At 41.8% G+C, this 17498-nt stretch overlaps 1 protein-coding gene across 3 annotated transcripts in view; it reads left to right on the top strand.

Moving 5' to 3' along the window:
* The window catches only part of slc12a1 (solute carrier family 12 member 1), a 105174-nt gene that overhangs the window by 33735 nt on the left and 53941 nt on the right, over window positions 1–17498 (top strand). For all 3 annotated transcript variants that reach the window (XM_051920665.1, XM_051920664.1, XM_051920666.1), the window contains exons 5-9: window positions 1156–1295; window positions 4294–4404; window positions 12473–12584; window positions 14150–14277; window positions 15140–15224. In XM_051920665.1, coding sequence (XP_051776625.1) covers window positions 1156–1295; window positions 4294–4404; window positions 12473–12584; window positions 14150–14277; window positions 15140–15224 — 576 coding nt within the window. The remainder of the gene's footprint in view (window positions 1–1155; window positions 1296–4293; window positions 4405–12472; window positions 12585–14149; window positions 14278–15139; window positions 15225–17498) is intronic.

Below are 17498 nucleotides of genomic sequence, written 5' to 3'. Positions count from 1 at the left end.
GGACAGTCTGCGCCCACCCTCCAGAGCAGTGGTAAGAGCTGCTGACCGAGAGCTCTCAGTACCTGGACGTGGCCACGCTATTCGATTTGGTTTTCCACCAGTTTTTCCAGTTTTCTCTCACACCCATTAGTTGTGTTTCTTAGTGTTACTGGCGACTCAAAACTGGCACATTATACTCTCTCTATCTGTCTGTCTGTCATATAGTGCCTTTACTATCTATCTATCTATCTATCTATCTATCTATCTATCTATCTATCTATCTATCTATCTATCTATCTATCTATCTATCTATCTATCTATCTATCTATCTATCTATCTATCTATCTATCTATCTAAAATGCACTACTTTAGGAGCAAGCTGAGAAAACCCAAGCAGAACTGATGATGTTATGTGAATCCAAAACTCTAAGGCACTAACACTAACCATTGCTTCAAAGGGCTACCTATTATTATTATTTACTATTCTGTTCATAAGAATTATACTCACAGGTAAGAGAAGCCCCCCATATATGATATTCTGTTCAATTTGTCTTGATGTCAAACTGAACATTAGAACATCTGGATGAGAACAGGCTATTCATCCCAACAGACCTCATCAATCCTGGTCACTTAATTCTAGTTATGCAAGATGTCGAGCTTTTAAGGGTTCCTCCCTAATCTTGGCCCTCTAGACTCAAAAAAACTCCCATTTCTAAGCCGCATTTGGAGAAGTTTTTGTGTTTGCCGCATCAACTGACCTCTAATAGGATACGAGGGGTCAGAGTTGCACTTTTTCACAAAACTTTGAAGAAATGGTCATCATAAATACAGACATGTATTCTTCTGCTTCTTCCTTCTTCTTCCTCCTCCTTCCTTCTTTTTTTGCTTCTTCTTCTTCTGCTTCTTCTTCTTCTTCGTCTTATTATTACATACCTAATATTGTAAAACCTAGTAAACCCAATTCACAGTCCTGGGAGCTCAGACCCAAACATGGCAGCCTCAAGTGGGAGGCAGAGTCCAGTCCGCTAGCTCCTCTCCCTCCTGGAGTGCTGCTGTTGGTATCTCCTACTCAGCTGTTGACCACACAGGCAATTTCTCCCATTCTTGTCTTCTTATTTTAGATAGAACTGCAGACGGTCAGGATGAGAGGTGTTCTAATCTTTGTTCTGATTACAGGTGGCGCCTACTACCTCATATCAAGAAGCTTGGGCCCTGAGTTTGGTGGCTCCATCGGTCTCATTTTTGCCTTCGCAAATGCGGTAGCTGTGGCCATGTATGTCGTTGGATTCTCTGAAACGGTTGTGGAACTGCTTAAGGTAAATGTGCACATTTGATTTCTTTTTAAAATCCATGAAAATGGTGTTCCGCTTCTATAAAGTAAACGATTACCTCCCCGTGCTTTTTACCTGGTCGTGAGTTTAGGCAGATTTTATTTTTGTCCAGAGAATGACGTGAAGCAGGAAAACAAAAAAAAAACGCAAGACAAGAACAAAAAGGACTGGCAAAGTTTGAAACCAGGAAGGAACCAAACACGAAGTAATGAAATTAAAGTGCAAGAAAAGCTTTGGAATCTGAGTAGTCCGATAAGGAAATGAACCAGGAGTGAGCCTTTTATCATGATGAGTAATGACTGACAGGGTCATGACCTCTGAAGCCACACCCCTAGCTGGGCAAAACTTGGCAATTTAGTGTAGCTGAACCAAAAACAAAAGTGGAGGCAGAAAACTTTAAAATGAAGCATTTACTCAAAAAACAAAACGTTGCCTCGATGTCGAAAACTCACTAGAATGATGAGTAGCTCAATACTAGAGCCAGAAAATAACCCGTCGATAATTTACAAAAACTCCCAGGATCCTCGTAGATGTTAAGTTTGAACTCACCCAGTTCCACTTCAGCAACACAGGTCACAAAAGGAGTTTGGGCCACGTTAACCTGACTCCAGTTTATTGGCTCTGGTCTAAAAGACTAATTTTATCTTTTTGGTATGAATTTTTTATAAGTTACTATAATAGTTGAGTTAGCTTGATTTATTACTGTTTGCATAGCTTTGGTTTATATACCCTGTGGCAGATGGCCGGGGCCCTTGACTGGCCGGGATGCCTCCATGCTGGAAGGACCGGCAGAGGAAGCGTATCCAGAGCAATACCTCCCTCTGAACACTAGATGGCAGCCCCCCTGGTTTGCAGCAGTGCCTCGGATTCCCGCAGGGCTCCATGGGAGTTGGAGTTGGATACAGAACTGTTTGGATCTGTGGGCGCCACCAGGGGGTGCTGCAGCCCTGGAGTGCAGCTCTTCCGCCACACCCAGCTTGCGCCACCACCATCTACTCAAAGCACCGTGATGTTCCAACAATGATGGATGGATTAAAAGCCAGAAGTCTGTATGACCATCAGCATCAAGTGACTCTGTGAGAACCCTAACTACAAAGAGGACTATTTCATTTATGTTAGGTAGAATGCCCAGAAGGGACTGGGTGGTCTCGTGGCCCGGAACCCCTGCAGATTTTATTTTTTTCTCCAGCCGTCTGGAGTTTTTTTTTTGTTTGTTTTTTCTGTCCACCCTGGCCATCGGACCTTACTCCTTTTCTATGTTAACTAATGTTGTCTTATTTTAATTTCTTATTTTGTTTATTTTTCTTTTCTTCATTATGTAAAGCACTTTGAGCTACTTTTTGTATGAAAATGTGCTATATAAATAAATGTTGTTGTTGTTGCCAGAAATGTGTCAACGAGCACCTGGAGCACTTCTGGGTGTCTTACATAAGAGGTCAGCAGACACTGCACAGGGAGCCAGAGTCGGGAGGAAGGTGGACAAAGCTTGTGGGAGGCAAAACAACGTAAAGAAATAAATGGTGTGTTGTTTGCACTTGTGGAAGCCTTGGACGCGTACCACTGCCCAAACCACAACACAGTCAGGCACAGAGATTCCACAAGTGCAAACAACACACCATTTATTTCTTTTTGTTGCCTTGCCAGGACAGAGTGCACACAATGATACAGCTCAGTCCTTCTCTTTCCTCCTTTCTCTCTCACTCTTTCTTCTTCTGCCGCCTCGACTCCTCTCCCACAAGCTTTGTCCACCTTCCTCCCGCCTCTGGCTCCCCAAGTAGTGTCTGCTGGCTCCTTTTATAAAGTGCCCCATGGTTACAATGCTATAGTAAGTAGCATCCGCTCGTACTGATGTTGACTAAATGAGTGAGGCACACCGACTGAGACCGAGCATGGGAGATGATTACCCACAATCCCACAGCGAGAGAGAGAGAACAACCATGGGCTCGGTTGTGATCACGTGACGCTCAGCAGACTAAGCGTAGACGTACTACTCGTATTGCAAGACCTTGCTTGTTTATCAAGTTCAAATTTATTAAACATTTTTGCTTGTCTTGAAAAACACTTGCAGATCAAGTAACTCACAGTAAATATGTTTTGCATTTAAAATATTGAATGGATAAATATGTATACAAATCTTTTTTCAAGCAGAAAATGTTAACTTGACTGAATACTTTTGCACACCACTATAAATAGTAATTTCCTATGCAAACTTAGAAGCTACGTTCCATTGTAACAAAGGCGTTATATAGGCACCTGACCAGACTCAGACTCACACCAGAGGCACGTTAAAATAAACCAAGAAACTTATTTTCTTCACCTGTGGGGCACGTCTTCCCCGTGACCCACAGGCACAACACAGTCCCAAAACCCGCCAGTAAAGCACACAAGCACAAAGACTCTTCCTTTCTTTCACCACCACCACTCCTCACGGCAAGCGTAGTCCTCCTCATCCCGACTCTGGCCATTGAGTGGTGGCCCCTTTTATGGTCTAGGTGGTTGACTGCCGAGTTCCAGCTGCATCCGAGTGTGGCGAATACACTGCCCATATGGGCTCAGGAGTCCCAGCTACTGCACCCCCTGGTGGTGCCTGTGTGATCCAACAGGGCTACACCCAACTCCAATTCCCATGGAGCCCTGCGGGAAACCGAGGCACCGCTTCAACCCAGGGGGGCTGCCATCTAGCGTCCAGGGGGAGGTATTGCACAGTCCATGGCTGCTCCCCCTGAACATATACCGAAGGGGTATCCCGGCCAGGGTCCATTCCTTAGTGTGTGCTTGAGAAGCCTGTAGGTAGAAGTTGGGGAGCTGGCTGCCTTGGGTGAGCCTCTTCTGGGCTCGCCAGTGAACGTCCCGACCTGCGTTTGTGGCTTATTTTGGAGTCCCCCACACTTTCACCAAGTTGTGGTTCCAGTTCTTTGTCCTATTGAGTATAAAGAAAGTGTGTCGTATTGACTTTTCCTCTTTTTTTTTTTTTTGTTTGTAGGACAGTGGGTCACTGATGGTGGATGAGGCCAATGACATCCGAATCATTGGGTGCATAACTGTGGTCCTCCTGCTTGGAATCTCGGTTGCTGGGATGGAATGGGAGGCAAAGGTAAGAGCATTTATTTTAGTAGTCTAATGGCCTTCGATTTAAAGTGACTCCATAGATGTGTAGCTTAGGTAAGTTGGTCCTCATCTTGTGCCCAATGCTACCGCAATCGTTTCTGGACTGTGACCCTAAATTAGCGTTGTACAATTTATAGTTGCACGTACTTTACGTAAATCTGGAAGATTCCACCAGGTGGCAGTGCTAGATATCATCACAGTGAGAACAGGTTTGGCTTTACTGTGTTATGAATTGCCTGAAACATCCATTAAATTCTGAGGACACCTTGCCACAATATCTTTGAAAAGGATGGATGTTTAATGATTACATCCATCAATCCAGGGATGAGGCCATTCAAGCAAGCATTGGGCGTGAGGCAGAAACAATCTCTGGACAGGACATCAGTTTGTCGCAAGGTGAATAGAAGCACACACACATACACTAGTAGCGTCATTTTAGTGTCACCAAATCAACAAACCTTCATGTCTTCGGAAGGAAACGGGAGCACACTGTGAAAAACCACCAGGAAAACATGCAAACTCCAGGCAGGGAACACCAGGAACGTGATTCCTACCGCTCCACCACCGTTTCAGTACTGTGTAATTATGTGTAATTATTATCAGTATTCATTACTTAAATGAAGTTAATGATATATTTGTAAAATGCAATATACATACTGTAATGTACAGTGGAACCTCGGTTCACGATCATAATTTGTTCCAAAACTCTGGTCGTAAACCGATTTGGTGGTGAACCGAAGCAATTTCCCCCATAGGATTGTATGTAAATACAGTTAATCCGTTCCAGACCGTACGAACTGTATGTAAATATATTTTTTTAAAGATTTTTAAGCACAAATATAGTTAATTACACCATAGAATGCACATCATAATAGTAAACTAATGTAAAAACATTGAATAACCTTGAACAACAGAGAAAACTAACATTGCAGGAGTTCACGCTAATAGCCTTACGACCCGATCGCTGTAAACACTTTTTTTTAAATGAGTTTTAAGCACAGGGGAAAAAAAAAGGAACATTTGAACAAATCCGAACTTTATTTAAAAACCAACCACAAGCAACCAAGAAAGTAACATTGCAGGAGTTCACGCTAATACGACCCGATCGCTGTAAACACTTTTTTTTTTTTTTAAATGAGTTTTAAGCACAGGGAAAAAAAGGAAAATTTGAAAAATCTGTAATTTAATAAACCACCAAGAAAAGTAACATTGCAACAAATCACGCTACGAACCACTCGTTGTAAACACTTTTTTTTAATGGTTTTTAAGCACAGGGAAATAAAATGAACATTTGAAAAATCCGTAACTTAATAAACAACCAAGAAAAGTAACATTGCAACAATTCACGCTACGAACCGAGAAATGAACATTTGAAAAATCCGTAATACAAAAACTAACCATAAACCACCAAGAAAACTAACCTTGCATGAGTCGAGTTCTGGCATAAAGTGAGGAGGAACTGGGTGGAGAGGAGGTTACAGTGCTTAGAAGCCATGGTTAACTGCAAAAGCACATGAAATACTGTAGAGCACAAAGAGTTCACAGGTAAAGCACGCACGTCTGACTGAGAACAATGAACAGGGAGAGGCGTAACATGTGCTTAAATACAATAATCGGCGCGTACGAACCGGAAGGGAAATGAAATAGAGCACAAAGAGTTCACAGCGAAAGCACGCACGTCTGACCGAGAACAATGCAACACGTGCGTAAATCATCAGCGTGCACAAACCGAAAGGGAAACTGGCTTGTTTGTATACCGAGTGTGTGGTCGTGAACCGAGGCAAACGTTTGGCGTACTTTTTGGTTGTAAACCGATTTGTATGTATTCCGAGACGTTCGTGAACCGAGGTTCCACTGTATTTCATTGTGAAAGTGATATCAAGTATAAATCTAAGGATTCTAAATATGCAGAAGCACGTAGCAATTACCATATATACTCACGGATAAATTCTCCCATGGATAAGTCAGGACTTGATTTTACCGTATAATTTCTGGTATTTTATAATGTCAATCGTATAAGTCGAATGTGGAAAATTCATGCTATCGGTCCAAGAGATTACGATATGCTAACACCCACCTGAGAGAGTAACCACGGAGCATACGGCCTTTTATTTCTATGTATTGTGCCTACGTGACCACACGGTGATACCCAAACTATTCCAAAGAGACGTTTGCACTGTTTTGTGTTTTTTGTATCTCACACCCTCATACACCTTTATCGTAAGAGCATCCCTTATCTATGATGGAGTGTTCGATCAGAAGAAAATATGAAACTGGTTTTAAATTAAACGTCGTTGAAGTAGTGAAAGAAATTGGTAACTACGCTGCTGCAACAAAATTCGATGCGTCTGAGAAACTGATACGAGATTGGAGGAGGCAAGAAGATGTAAAAAATAAAGTCGCATTTTTGAACGGCGTACAAGTCGGGGTCTGATTTTATGATCAATTTTTCGGGTTTCAATACCCGACTTATACGCAAGTATATATGGTAACAACTGGGTTGGTTTTAAGATGACGTTTTACGACGTTCTACTTTAATGGCAAATAAACTACGAGATTAAAGTGGAAATTTTAAGATTAAAGCCAAAATTTCCACTTTAATCACAAAATAGACCTTTTCTCTGTGTCCCTAACTTTTTTTCATCTGTGGCTCAAATACGCTGCCGTACATTTTGATGCTGTTGTGAAAAGACAGCACAGAAAGATGGGATGTGAGACTTTTAAAATTTATCGCGTCATTACGATGGGGAACATGCGACGCTTGAATATCAAAGCACCTCAAATGTATTTGTATGTCAGCTTTTTGCATCACCACATCGAACCGTTCATCAAACATCGATCCTGTAGGATTTGCAAGGCGGCTTTCTGTCACATGTAGATAGTAAATACAGACTCTGACGTCACGTTCCGACTTGATCACACTGCGCCCCCCGACTTTTTGCTGGTACTGCAACTTGTGCATGCGTCACGTTAATTTCTGAGGACGTGCGACAAATGAATGCTGGGAATGCGTGGCAGCCATGATGTATGTGCCTATGCGTTCTGAGCATGAAGTACAAACCGGCCCCTCAGTCATAGTCTAGTGAATTTCCTACCTGCACATCGAACCAACATACAGAATGTTGCCGCCCTCCTGCACCATGTGAAATGTGCAAGAAATTCAGAATTAAATTCAGGTTCACATTTAATGTCATTTGTACTGAGTATTGTGATATTCTTACTTGACTTTCTGACCAACGCTCAGCACACCCAACTTGTATTGGTAATTAAATGGCATTGTCGCCCGAGCGAATAACAGGCTGGTACAACTGCAAAATGTTGGGGTGCCAACCCAGCTGTCCCCCATTTACTTGCAGAATATTAAACAAAACCAACAATCAATGGCGTTCAGAGTTTTTCAATAAAACAAGGTTGCCCTTTAGCAGTCAGGCTAGTTTAAGGGCTTCAAAGCAGATCTCTCTGTCAGGCTGTGGCGCTCCTCACCTTGGGTCTTTTAAGCCATAAGTGATGCCTTCCTGTGGGCAGTCTCGTTTTTATAGCCCTCAAACTGGAAGGGGCGGAGTTAGTTGCCCTCACTAGGCAACGTTTCTGTGCTGTGGAACAAAAAGAAACACAAGGTAGTTATGGCCCCACCTCTCGGCTTAGGGTGGTATCACATACTTGTGAAGAACTCGGAAAGTGACCCTCTGACGTGCATGTGTGACAATGGGGACCCTTCATTGACACGTTTCGATTCTGGCTCAGTGTGAGTCTGTGCATACTGGAATAGAACTTACATCTCATCTGGTGTGACTCTGATGCTATCACGATTAACTCAGGAGTCTCCATGGTCATACACTATAATAAGCTGAGTCAAGTCAAGTTGGGGAGCATGCACTGGTACAGTGCATTGCCGCACTCACTACACGACAAAACAGCTCGGGATCCCAGTTGGCAACCCCATAGGCAGACACGCAGTCCAGTCCCACCCACCAGAAAGGACCCTCTATCTGCCGCAGCCAGGTGTTATGTGGGTGACCCTTTGCCCTGGTCCAGCCACTCGGATCTCTAACAATGAGGATCTTACAAGTCAGATCACCCTCGGGGAAACGTGCCACATGGCTGTAGTGCTGTAACTGACGCTCCCTCACAATGCAGGTAATGTGCCTCAATCGGGACTCCATGAGTCAAACACAAAGTCAAACCAGCGGTACCCAAGGATTTTCCGGGGAGACACCAAAGGAGTCCAGCCTTCGTCTCAGGTCACTGGATTGCGTCCATGTCTCACAAACAGGGGTCACCAGGACTCTAAAGACTTGGACCTTCATCCTTTTGCAGAGATATCAGGAGCGCCCCACAAACCCCTTTAAAATGACCTCATTGTGACGATGTGGGTTCACTCCATGTTCCCATCTTACTTCTGGGAGCACTTGAACCCGAAACCGTTGGTAATGTCACCGAGATGAGCTGACGGACAATTCTCAATTGAAGCCAGGGGATAGTGCAAAAAGTGCCAAGGTGCTTTTATTAAAACAAACAGTTGTGTCAAAACAGAAAGTGCAGTACTCCAAAGTTCCAATAAATAAATCCATAAAAACAGTGAAAAGTTGGGATAAAAACCAATAAATAAATCCATTAAAATCTGAGGTTAAAATCAGAAGTTAAAATACAGTCTGTCTCATCATGATCTCGGCACACCTCGTTCTCTCATTCTCCCTGGCTCACCCATTACTCCCGTAGCCGGCAGATACCCAATAGCAACGAGCTCCCCATCCATAACTGTTCCCTGCCTTGTGTTCAGTGTTGCTCAGATAGGCTTCAATCTTACACCACCCTGATTTGGATGAATCAAGGTTATGGTGTGGTATAAACAGAAAGTAAGGCAAAGCAGATTTCTATCAAAATTGACAACAACAAAACATAAAGTCCTGACTCCAGCCCAATTATGAATGCTGACTCCTCTCAGATGCGTCCCATAGGTCTCATTTGAGGATGAAACACTGCAAGTGCTTTAATTCTTTGTCTGCAGGATGAACTTTTCTCCATCCCCTGATTTTGTTCCCGAGTCTTGAAATGGTTTAATGATGAGTCCCAATGAGACGGCTCTTGTTGTTTCATTTTCCGACACTCTTTTCAAAGTTTCCGGTGTAAAATTTAAGCCAAGTATAAATCACTAACGCCTAGTTTGCACATTTCAGCTTTCTTTGTCCCCTTTCTTTATTAAATGTGAAGCCCTTAAATAACTTCACTGCCCTAATTATTTATTGAATTTTATTGCTATTTATTTGGTATCCGACTCATAACCTTACATGGGGGGGGGGGGGGGGGGGGGTCCTGAAGCAGGATGTACCATTTGTTCACTTTGACAAATAAAACAAACAACTTAAAATATTCAAATTGTGTAAGTAAGAAGAGCACAGAGTCCAATGTTAATCTGCTCAGGAGCTGTGAATGGGCCTCTCGTTCAGAATTGGACAGAGAACTTTATCTGTCCCCAGGGGGAAATGTGGCTTTTTACAGGAGTGTGACAGACAGATAGATAGATAGATAGATAGATAGATAGATAGATAGATAGATAGATAGATAGATAGATAGATAGATAGATATGAAAGGCACTATATAAGAGATAGATAAATAGATAGATATGAAAGGCACTATATAATAGATAGATAGATAGATAGATAGATAGATATGAAAGGCACTATATAATAGATAGATAGATAGATAGATAGATAGATAGATAGATAGATAGATAGATAGATAGATAGATAGATAGATAGATAGAGTGCATCCGGAAAGTATTCACAGCTTATCACTTTTTTCACATTTTGTTATTTACAGCCTTATTGCAAAATGGATTAAATTCATTTTTTTCCTCAGAATTCTACACACAACAAACACCCCATAATGACAACGTGAAAAAAGTTTACTTGAGGTTTTTGCAAATTTATTAAAAAATAAAAAAACTGAGAAATCCCATGTACATAAGTATTCTTGGTCTTATATATATCAGACCCAGAAAACACTGTCCCCGCTGTTTTAACAGCACTAACAGAATTTCAAAAGATATCTGGTCTTAGAATTAATTTAATTTAATTAATTTAATCCATTTTGGAATAAGGCTGTAACATAACAAAATGGAAAAAGTGATGCGCTGTGAATACTTTCCGGATGCACTGTACATAGATAGATTTGAAAGGCACTATATAAGAGATAGATAGATAGATATGAAAGGCACTATATTAGATAGATAGATAAATAGATAGACAGACACACTATGGTCTGAGCACATACACCAGAATGACTAAAAACAATCCCAATCCCAGTGAAGTGGTATACAGGGGTGTTTGTGTAGGTTTAAATGAGCCCCTGTAGCGTTTCTTAACACACTTCTGCTGACTAATTTGGTTGGATGAAAGTCCTCAGTGTTGGTGTGTCAGAGAGGATGTGCAGCATGGTTCTTATTGGCACTCAGTTTTGTCCTCTACTTCTTCTTCACAAAATGGATACATGAATGTTATGGAGGATGCATGGCACATTGGCATAATTATGAGTCCTCCTTCCTCATAGCTCTTAGAATGTTCAATCAACCCTCAGCTCAACCTCACTTCCTGCATGGAGTTTACATATTCTGTATTTGAGCTTTCCTCAAGGTACTTTGATGTTCCTGAAAAGTCCAAAAATGTGCAGGTTAGGATAACTAATAACTCTTAATAAGAAGAAGAATAGATTTTATTTATATTACACATTAATAATAGCACACATAATATTTATATAAGCACATTGAAATAGCACAGTCATCACTATAAGTGCTTTACAGATAAAGATACATAAAATAATAAATACAAACAATACTATTCTAAACGCTATAAAACATAGAATATAAAATTTTAACTGAATTAAACAGAAGCAAATATTGCTTAATTATCCACCTTAATAAAATAACAAATGTCTGTGTATCTGTGTATCCGTCTAGTTGCTGCTTCTCTGCCATTCCAACAGATGGCACATCACAAACATTTGTAGTCATAAAATGCATTGCATGTTCATTCCAACACATGATACATCACAAACATTTATAGTAATAAAATGAATTACATTTGCATTCCAACAGAATATTAACACTGGTTTTATGAATTCCATACCAAATGGCATATAATAGAGACACGTACATGGGACTTCTCATTCCAACAGATGCCGCATTACTACAAATGTTTGTGATGCACATCTGTTGGAATGTTTAAATGTCACTTACCCCCATGTACTTTGTAATGATGGCTGAGAAAATTTTTTAATCACGTTTTTATGCATATCGAAATGGGTAGTTTATGCTTCAAAGGAAGTGCGTGGTGGCCAATCTTAAAAACTACAAACAAAATCATGCAAAAATCTTGTGCTACTCGTCATCGATTGTAGATTGCCATCATTATTGTGAAGTCATCCACTCAAATTCTCAAAACGTGGAAAATGCAGACATTTTTTGATATAATATTGTTAAATTCATTCCTCCATTAAAATGAAAGTAGCCCATAGTCCTTTCACACGGGGTCGTGCTTTTGAATTGAAGACCTGCTTTCTTCCCCATATACACTGGCCAAGAGTCCTGTCTTCAAGTCAGCATCTCGGTTTTACGGCTCATCCTAAAGATGTCACCACTTTTTGCAGCACAGTATCTGTATCACTATACTGGGCATTGGGATCCACACACAGGCCACACAGTAAGCGCCCCCTGCATCACCAAAGCCTCTTCCAGCAGCTTCCCAAGCTTTTCATAGATGGTCTCCCATCCAAGTACTGGCCAGACCCAAACACACCTAGCTTTTAGGGGGATGACTTGTTCTAAAGTGCAGGTTCTTTGGCTTTTAGTATACCAGTCCAATCCGGGGCTGCAGGGGGCTAGCAGGCCAAAACCAAGACTGGATGAGATGTCATTGTAATTGTAATTATGATTAATTAAGAGTAATTGTGTCATTTTTCATTGCTTTGTCATAACAAGTTTGTTTTACATAACAGTGCTTTCCAAAATTTCACTGCAGTTCTTAACCTTTTCGTTGTTTACCCATTTGTAATTTTAGGCTCAAGTTCTTCTCTTGATAATCCTGCTGATTGCAATTGCAAACTTTTTCATTGGAACAGTCATCCCAACCACCAAAGAAAAGAGGGCCAGAGGATTTTTCAATTATCAAGGTCTGTATGTAGTCTAATGGTTTGGGGGTCTTGTGTTTCAGCTGTTATTATATGAAAGGTGTTTGTCAATGGGAAGTGGACAATAGATAGATATGTGAAAGGTGTTATATGATAGATAGATAGATAGATAGATAGATAGATAGATAGATAGATAGATAGATAGATAGATAGATAGATAGATAGATAGATAGATAGATAGATAGATAGATAGATTGACACACTATCTATCTATCTATCTATCTATCTATCTATCTATCTATCTATCTATCTATCTATCTATCTATCTATCTATCTATCTATCTATCTATCTATCTATCTATCTATCTATCTATCTATCCTATAGTGTCTGTCACATCTATTTATCTATCTATCTATCATATAATGTCTGTCACATCTATCTATCTATCTATCTATCTATCTATCTATCTATCTATCTATCTATCTATCTATCTATCTATCTATCTATCTATCTATCTATCTATCTATCTATCTATCTATCTATCTATCTATCTATCTATCTATCTATCCTATAGTGTCTGTCACATCTATTTATCTATCTATCTATCATATAATGTCTGTCACATCTATCTATCTATCTATCTATCTGTCGGCCAGGGCCTTAACCTGCCAAGGTGCCCTGACAATGGAAGGAAAGACCTGGGGAGAGAGTATTTTCAGGACAGTTTCTCCCCTGGACCGATAGAGGGCATCCCCTTGGCTTACAGCAGGGCCACAGGTTTGGAGCAAGGAAGCTCAACCCTACTGTGGCCCATGGTCATCTCTAGGGGGCATCTAGACGTTTACTGGGCCCTGTTTGGCAGCCTTTCCATGCCAGAAGAAGGTCGTTGAACATCTGGAGTCCATCCGGGTGTCCAATAAAAGGGGCCAGCCATCACTACTCAGTGGCCAGAGTTGAACACCTTGGTATTCCACGAGAGATAGATAGAATGGATTTCTGCACACTTGTGTTATTTTAAATTGATACATTTGACATTTTGCCCATCAATGTACACTTAATATCCCATAATGACAAAGTGAAAACATATCTTGACATAAACTCAAAAACTGAACTCCCTCATTCATAGAAATGTTCAGACCCTTATGTCAGTACAGCCCTTTTGACAGCAGTTCCAGCTTTGAGTCTTCCTGGTATGTCTCTACAAACTTTGCACACCTGAATTTGGGCAGTTTATTCTCCAGACTGAGAAGTCTCTCTCTGGGGCATCCAGTCTCTTATAGTACTCTGACCTGTTGGGGCGGAGTCAGTTGCCCAGGTGATAAAAGAGACAATACCATTAGCAGCAGTGCCCTCTTTCGGCCCGAGGTGGTATTTCTTACCTCAGATAAGCCAGTAAGGTGATCCTCTGTCACACATCCATCCATCCATTTTCCAACCCGCTGAATCCGAACACAGGGTCACGGGGGTCTGCTGGAGCCAATCCCAGCCAACACAGGGCACAAGGCACATGCATGGCATTATATTTTTTTTTTTAAATTGAGACAGTTCATTTATATACATATTTATTATTAAAAATGTTTTCTATCCAATTTGTTTCTCTCCTCAGCTTCTATATTTGCTGAAAATTTTGGACCTGATTTTCGAGATGGAGAAGGCTTTTTTTCCGTCTTTGCTATATTTTTCCCTGCAGCCACAGGAATTTTGGCAGGAGCCAACATCTCTGGTGATTTAATGGTATGTCCATTAGATAATGAAGAAATTACTCAAAAAATATTTGAAAGCAGAGGTCTGATACATTCTAGGTTGACCTGTTTATTGGCTGTGTATGTAAGGAGTTTGAGTAGGTTAGAGTGTTGAAGGTGATGAGTCAGCTCTGCTGACGTCTGGTCAGGTACGTACTCCCGTAACAATGTAAAATGTATAACATTCACACTCTTGGTGCACCTCTATGGTGTCCACCTGCTGGCTTAGATCTGACCAAACATGTCCATACGACATACAGGCACAGTCGAAAAGTGGGCTTGCTTGACGCCTGATGTTGGGGACTTTGACCACAGGATGAGTGCTGGGATTTTGACACGTGACAGTCCTCGAGAGTTTACAGAGAATTGGGTGGCCGACACAAATCACCCAATGAAGGGCAATTCTGTAATGAGAGGGGTCAGAGGAGACCAGCCGAACTGGACGGTCACAACGACTTACCAAACAGAAGTTCTTTACAACAGTCAAGTGGAGAATGGCATCTCTATAAACATGGAAAATGTGACCTCTTGATCTTACAGATCACACTCCGTCAGAGGCCACAGTGGGCACATACTTACCAAACAGAAGTTCTTTACAACAGTCAAGTGGAGAATGGCATCTCTATAAACATGGAAAATGTGACCTCTTGATCTTACAGATCACACTCCGTCAGAGGCCACAGTGGGCACATAATTAACCAAAGTGGACAATTAAAGATTAGAATGCAAGTTATGGCTATCATTCAGTTTTTGTCCCAAAATCCATTGTAATGTTACAAGTGAGAATTTCGCTGTACTCTGCACTCATGACAACACATTCAGACTAACTCAACCTTTAATGTGTTCTTTTGTAGGATCCACAAAATGCAATTCCCAAAGGCACCATGCTGGCAATCTTAATCACGACACTCGCCTACCTCGGTGTTGCCATTTGTGTAGGTAAGTGCTGAATTATCCATGCCAGGGGTCAGCCAGTCCCATTTGGAGGGGGCGAAAAAAAGAAGCAATTAAATGGATTTTTTTCCAGGACACTGCTACTCAGTGCTGGTTGAAGCCCCCTTGATGTTTGGAGCACACAGAATTACCAGAGTGGCACCCCTTGGTGTCCATAGTGTGGTGTTGTGGGTATAAAGTTCCGGAGTGTGCAGTGCTTGAGTTACAGAAATGCTGCCCCTCAGTGCATTCAGTATTATTAGAACTGAAGAACTGAGGTGGGGAGTCCCTCTCGGTGTCCATAACATGCATTCAGTATTATGTGACCTCAAGGACTGAAATGGGGAGGGGGGCCCTCCTGGGTGTTCAGAGCCCATACCCCTTGATGTCTGTAGCACACAGGGTGATGGGGAGGGGGGGTGGTACAGTAATCCCTCGCTATATCGCGCTTCGCCTTTCGCGGCTTCACTCCATCGCGGATTTTATATGTAAGCATATTTAAATATATATTGCGGATTTTTTGCCGGTTTGCGGATTTCTGCGGACAATGGGTCTTTTAATTTCTGGTACATGCTTCCTTAGTTGGTTTGCCCAGTTGATTTCATACAAGGGACGCTATTGGCAGATGGTTGAGAAGCTACCCAACTTACTTTTCTCCCTCTCTCTCTTGCGCTGACTTTCTCTGATCCTGACGTAGGGGGATTGAGCAGGGGGGCTGTTCGCAAACCTAGACAATACGGACGCTCGTCTAAAAATGCTGAAAGATTATCTTCACGTTGCTACCTTCTGTGCAGCTGCTTCCTGAAGCGACATGCTGCACGGTGCTTCGCATACTTAAAAGCTCGAAGGGCACGTATTGATTTGTGCTCCTTTGTTTTTCTCTCTCTCTCTCTCTCTCTCTCTCTCTGCTCCTGACGGAGGGGGTGTGAGCTGCCGCCTTCAACAGCTTTGTGCCGCGGTGCTTCGCATACTGAAAAGCCAAACAGCCCTATTGATTTGTTTGCTTTTCTCTATCTCTCTGACATCTGCTCCTGACGCGCACTCCTTTGAAGAGGAAGATATGTTTGCATTCTTTTAATTGTGAGACGGAACTGTCATCTCTGTCTTGTCATGGAGCACAGTTTAAACTTTTGAAAAAGAGACAAATGTTTGTTTGCAGTGTTTGAATAACGTTCCTGTCTCTCTACAACCTCCTGTGTTTCTGCGTAAATCTGTGACCCAAGCATGACATTATAAAAATAACCATATAAACATATGGTTTCTACTTCGCGGATTTTCTTATTTCGCGGGTGGCTCTGGAACGCAACCCCCGCGATGGAGGAGGGATTACTGTATTCCAAAATGTTAGCCAGTGTCCATAGCATGCATTCAGTATTATTAGACCTCTAGGACTGAGATGGGGGGGGGTGTCCTCCTTGATGTCCAGAGCCAACACCCCTTGAGTTAACAAAACAGCGCCCCTCGGTGTCCATAGCATGCGGCGGGGAGCGGTGGGTGTATTCCCAAGTTACAAAAACACCATCCTCAATAGCATGCATTCAGTATTATTAAACTTGAAGGATCAAATGGTACCCCTTGATAACTGGAGTGTGCAGGGCACACTTTAACTTTCACAAATGGCACCCCTCGGGTGATACAGCCGCCTACATCACTTGATGGATTTAAGTTAGCAGTGCCAGTTAGCTACCCTGGTGTAGTGGTCAGCATTGCTGCCTTATGGGTCCACCATCATGTCTCCCTGTGATCTTTCCTCCCTAAGGACAAGCTGTTTAAGTTGATGGGTGATTCTCATTTGTTCTGGTATGGGTGTATGAGTGCACAAGTGGGCCCTGATGTCCTTCACAGCTCTGGTTCCAGTCTTGTGCTGATGGGATATGTTAAGACCTCCTGTGAATGTCATTTGGATTACCCAAGTTCAAGAATCTCTCACAGAGTGAACCTCCATAAACTTACCTTACTTAACACATAGTGAATTATTAGCTATGTGTCGGTCCCCACTGCTGTGATTTCTTTCCAATTATAACCCCTTGTGGCTTTAAACAATTAATCTGCAGACTATTGAGCTTCAACCGATAGAAACCAATCAGTACAGCCATCTCACCACCTTGGGAGATTTCACATTTTATTGTTCTACTACATTGAATCACAAAAGGATTTCATTTGTCATTTTTGACACAAATCCACCAAAAAGACTCTTTAATATCACAATGGGAAACAGATCTCTGCAAACTGTCATGTCATGTCATTTTCTAACCTGCTTAACCCAGACCGGGGTCATTT

This window comes from Erpetoichthys calabaricus, chromosome 17, assembly GCF_900747795.2.
Source record: "Erpetoichthys calabaricus chromosome 17, fErpCal1.3, whole genome shotgun sequence".
NCBI lineage: Eukaryota > Metazoa > Chordata > Cladistia > Polypteriformes > Polypteridae > Erpetoichthys > Erpetoichthys calabaricus.
The sequence above is the reverse complement of the archived record's forward strand: the minus strand, read 5'-3'. Positions and strand labels throughout refer to the sequence as shown.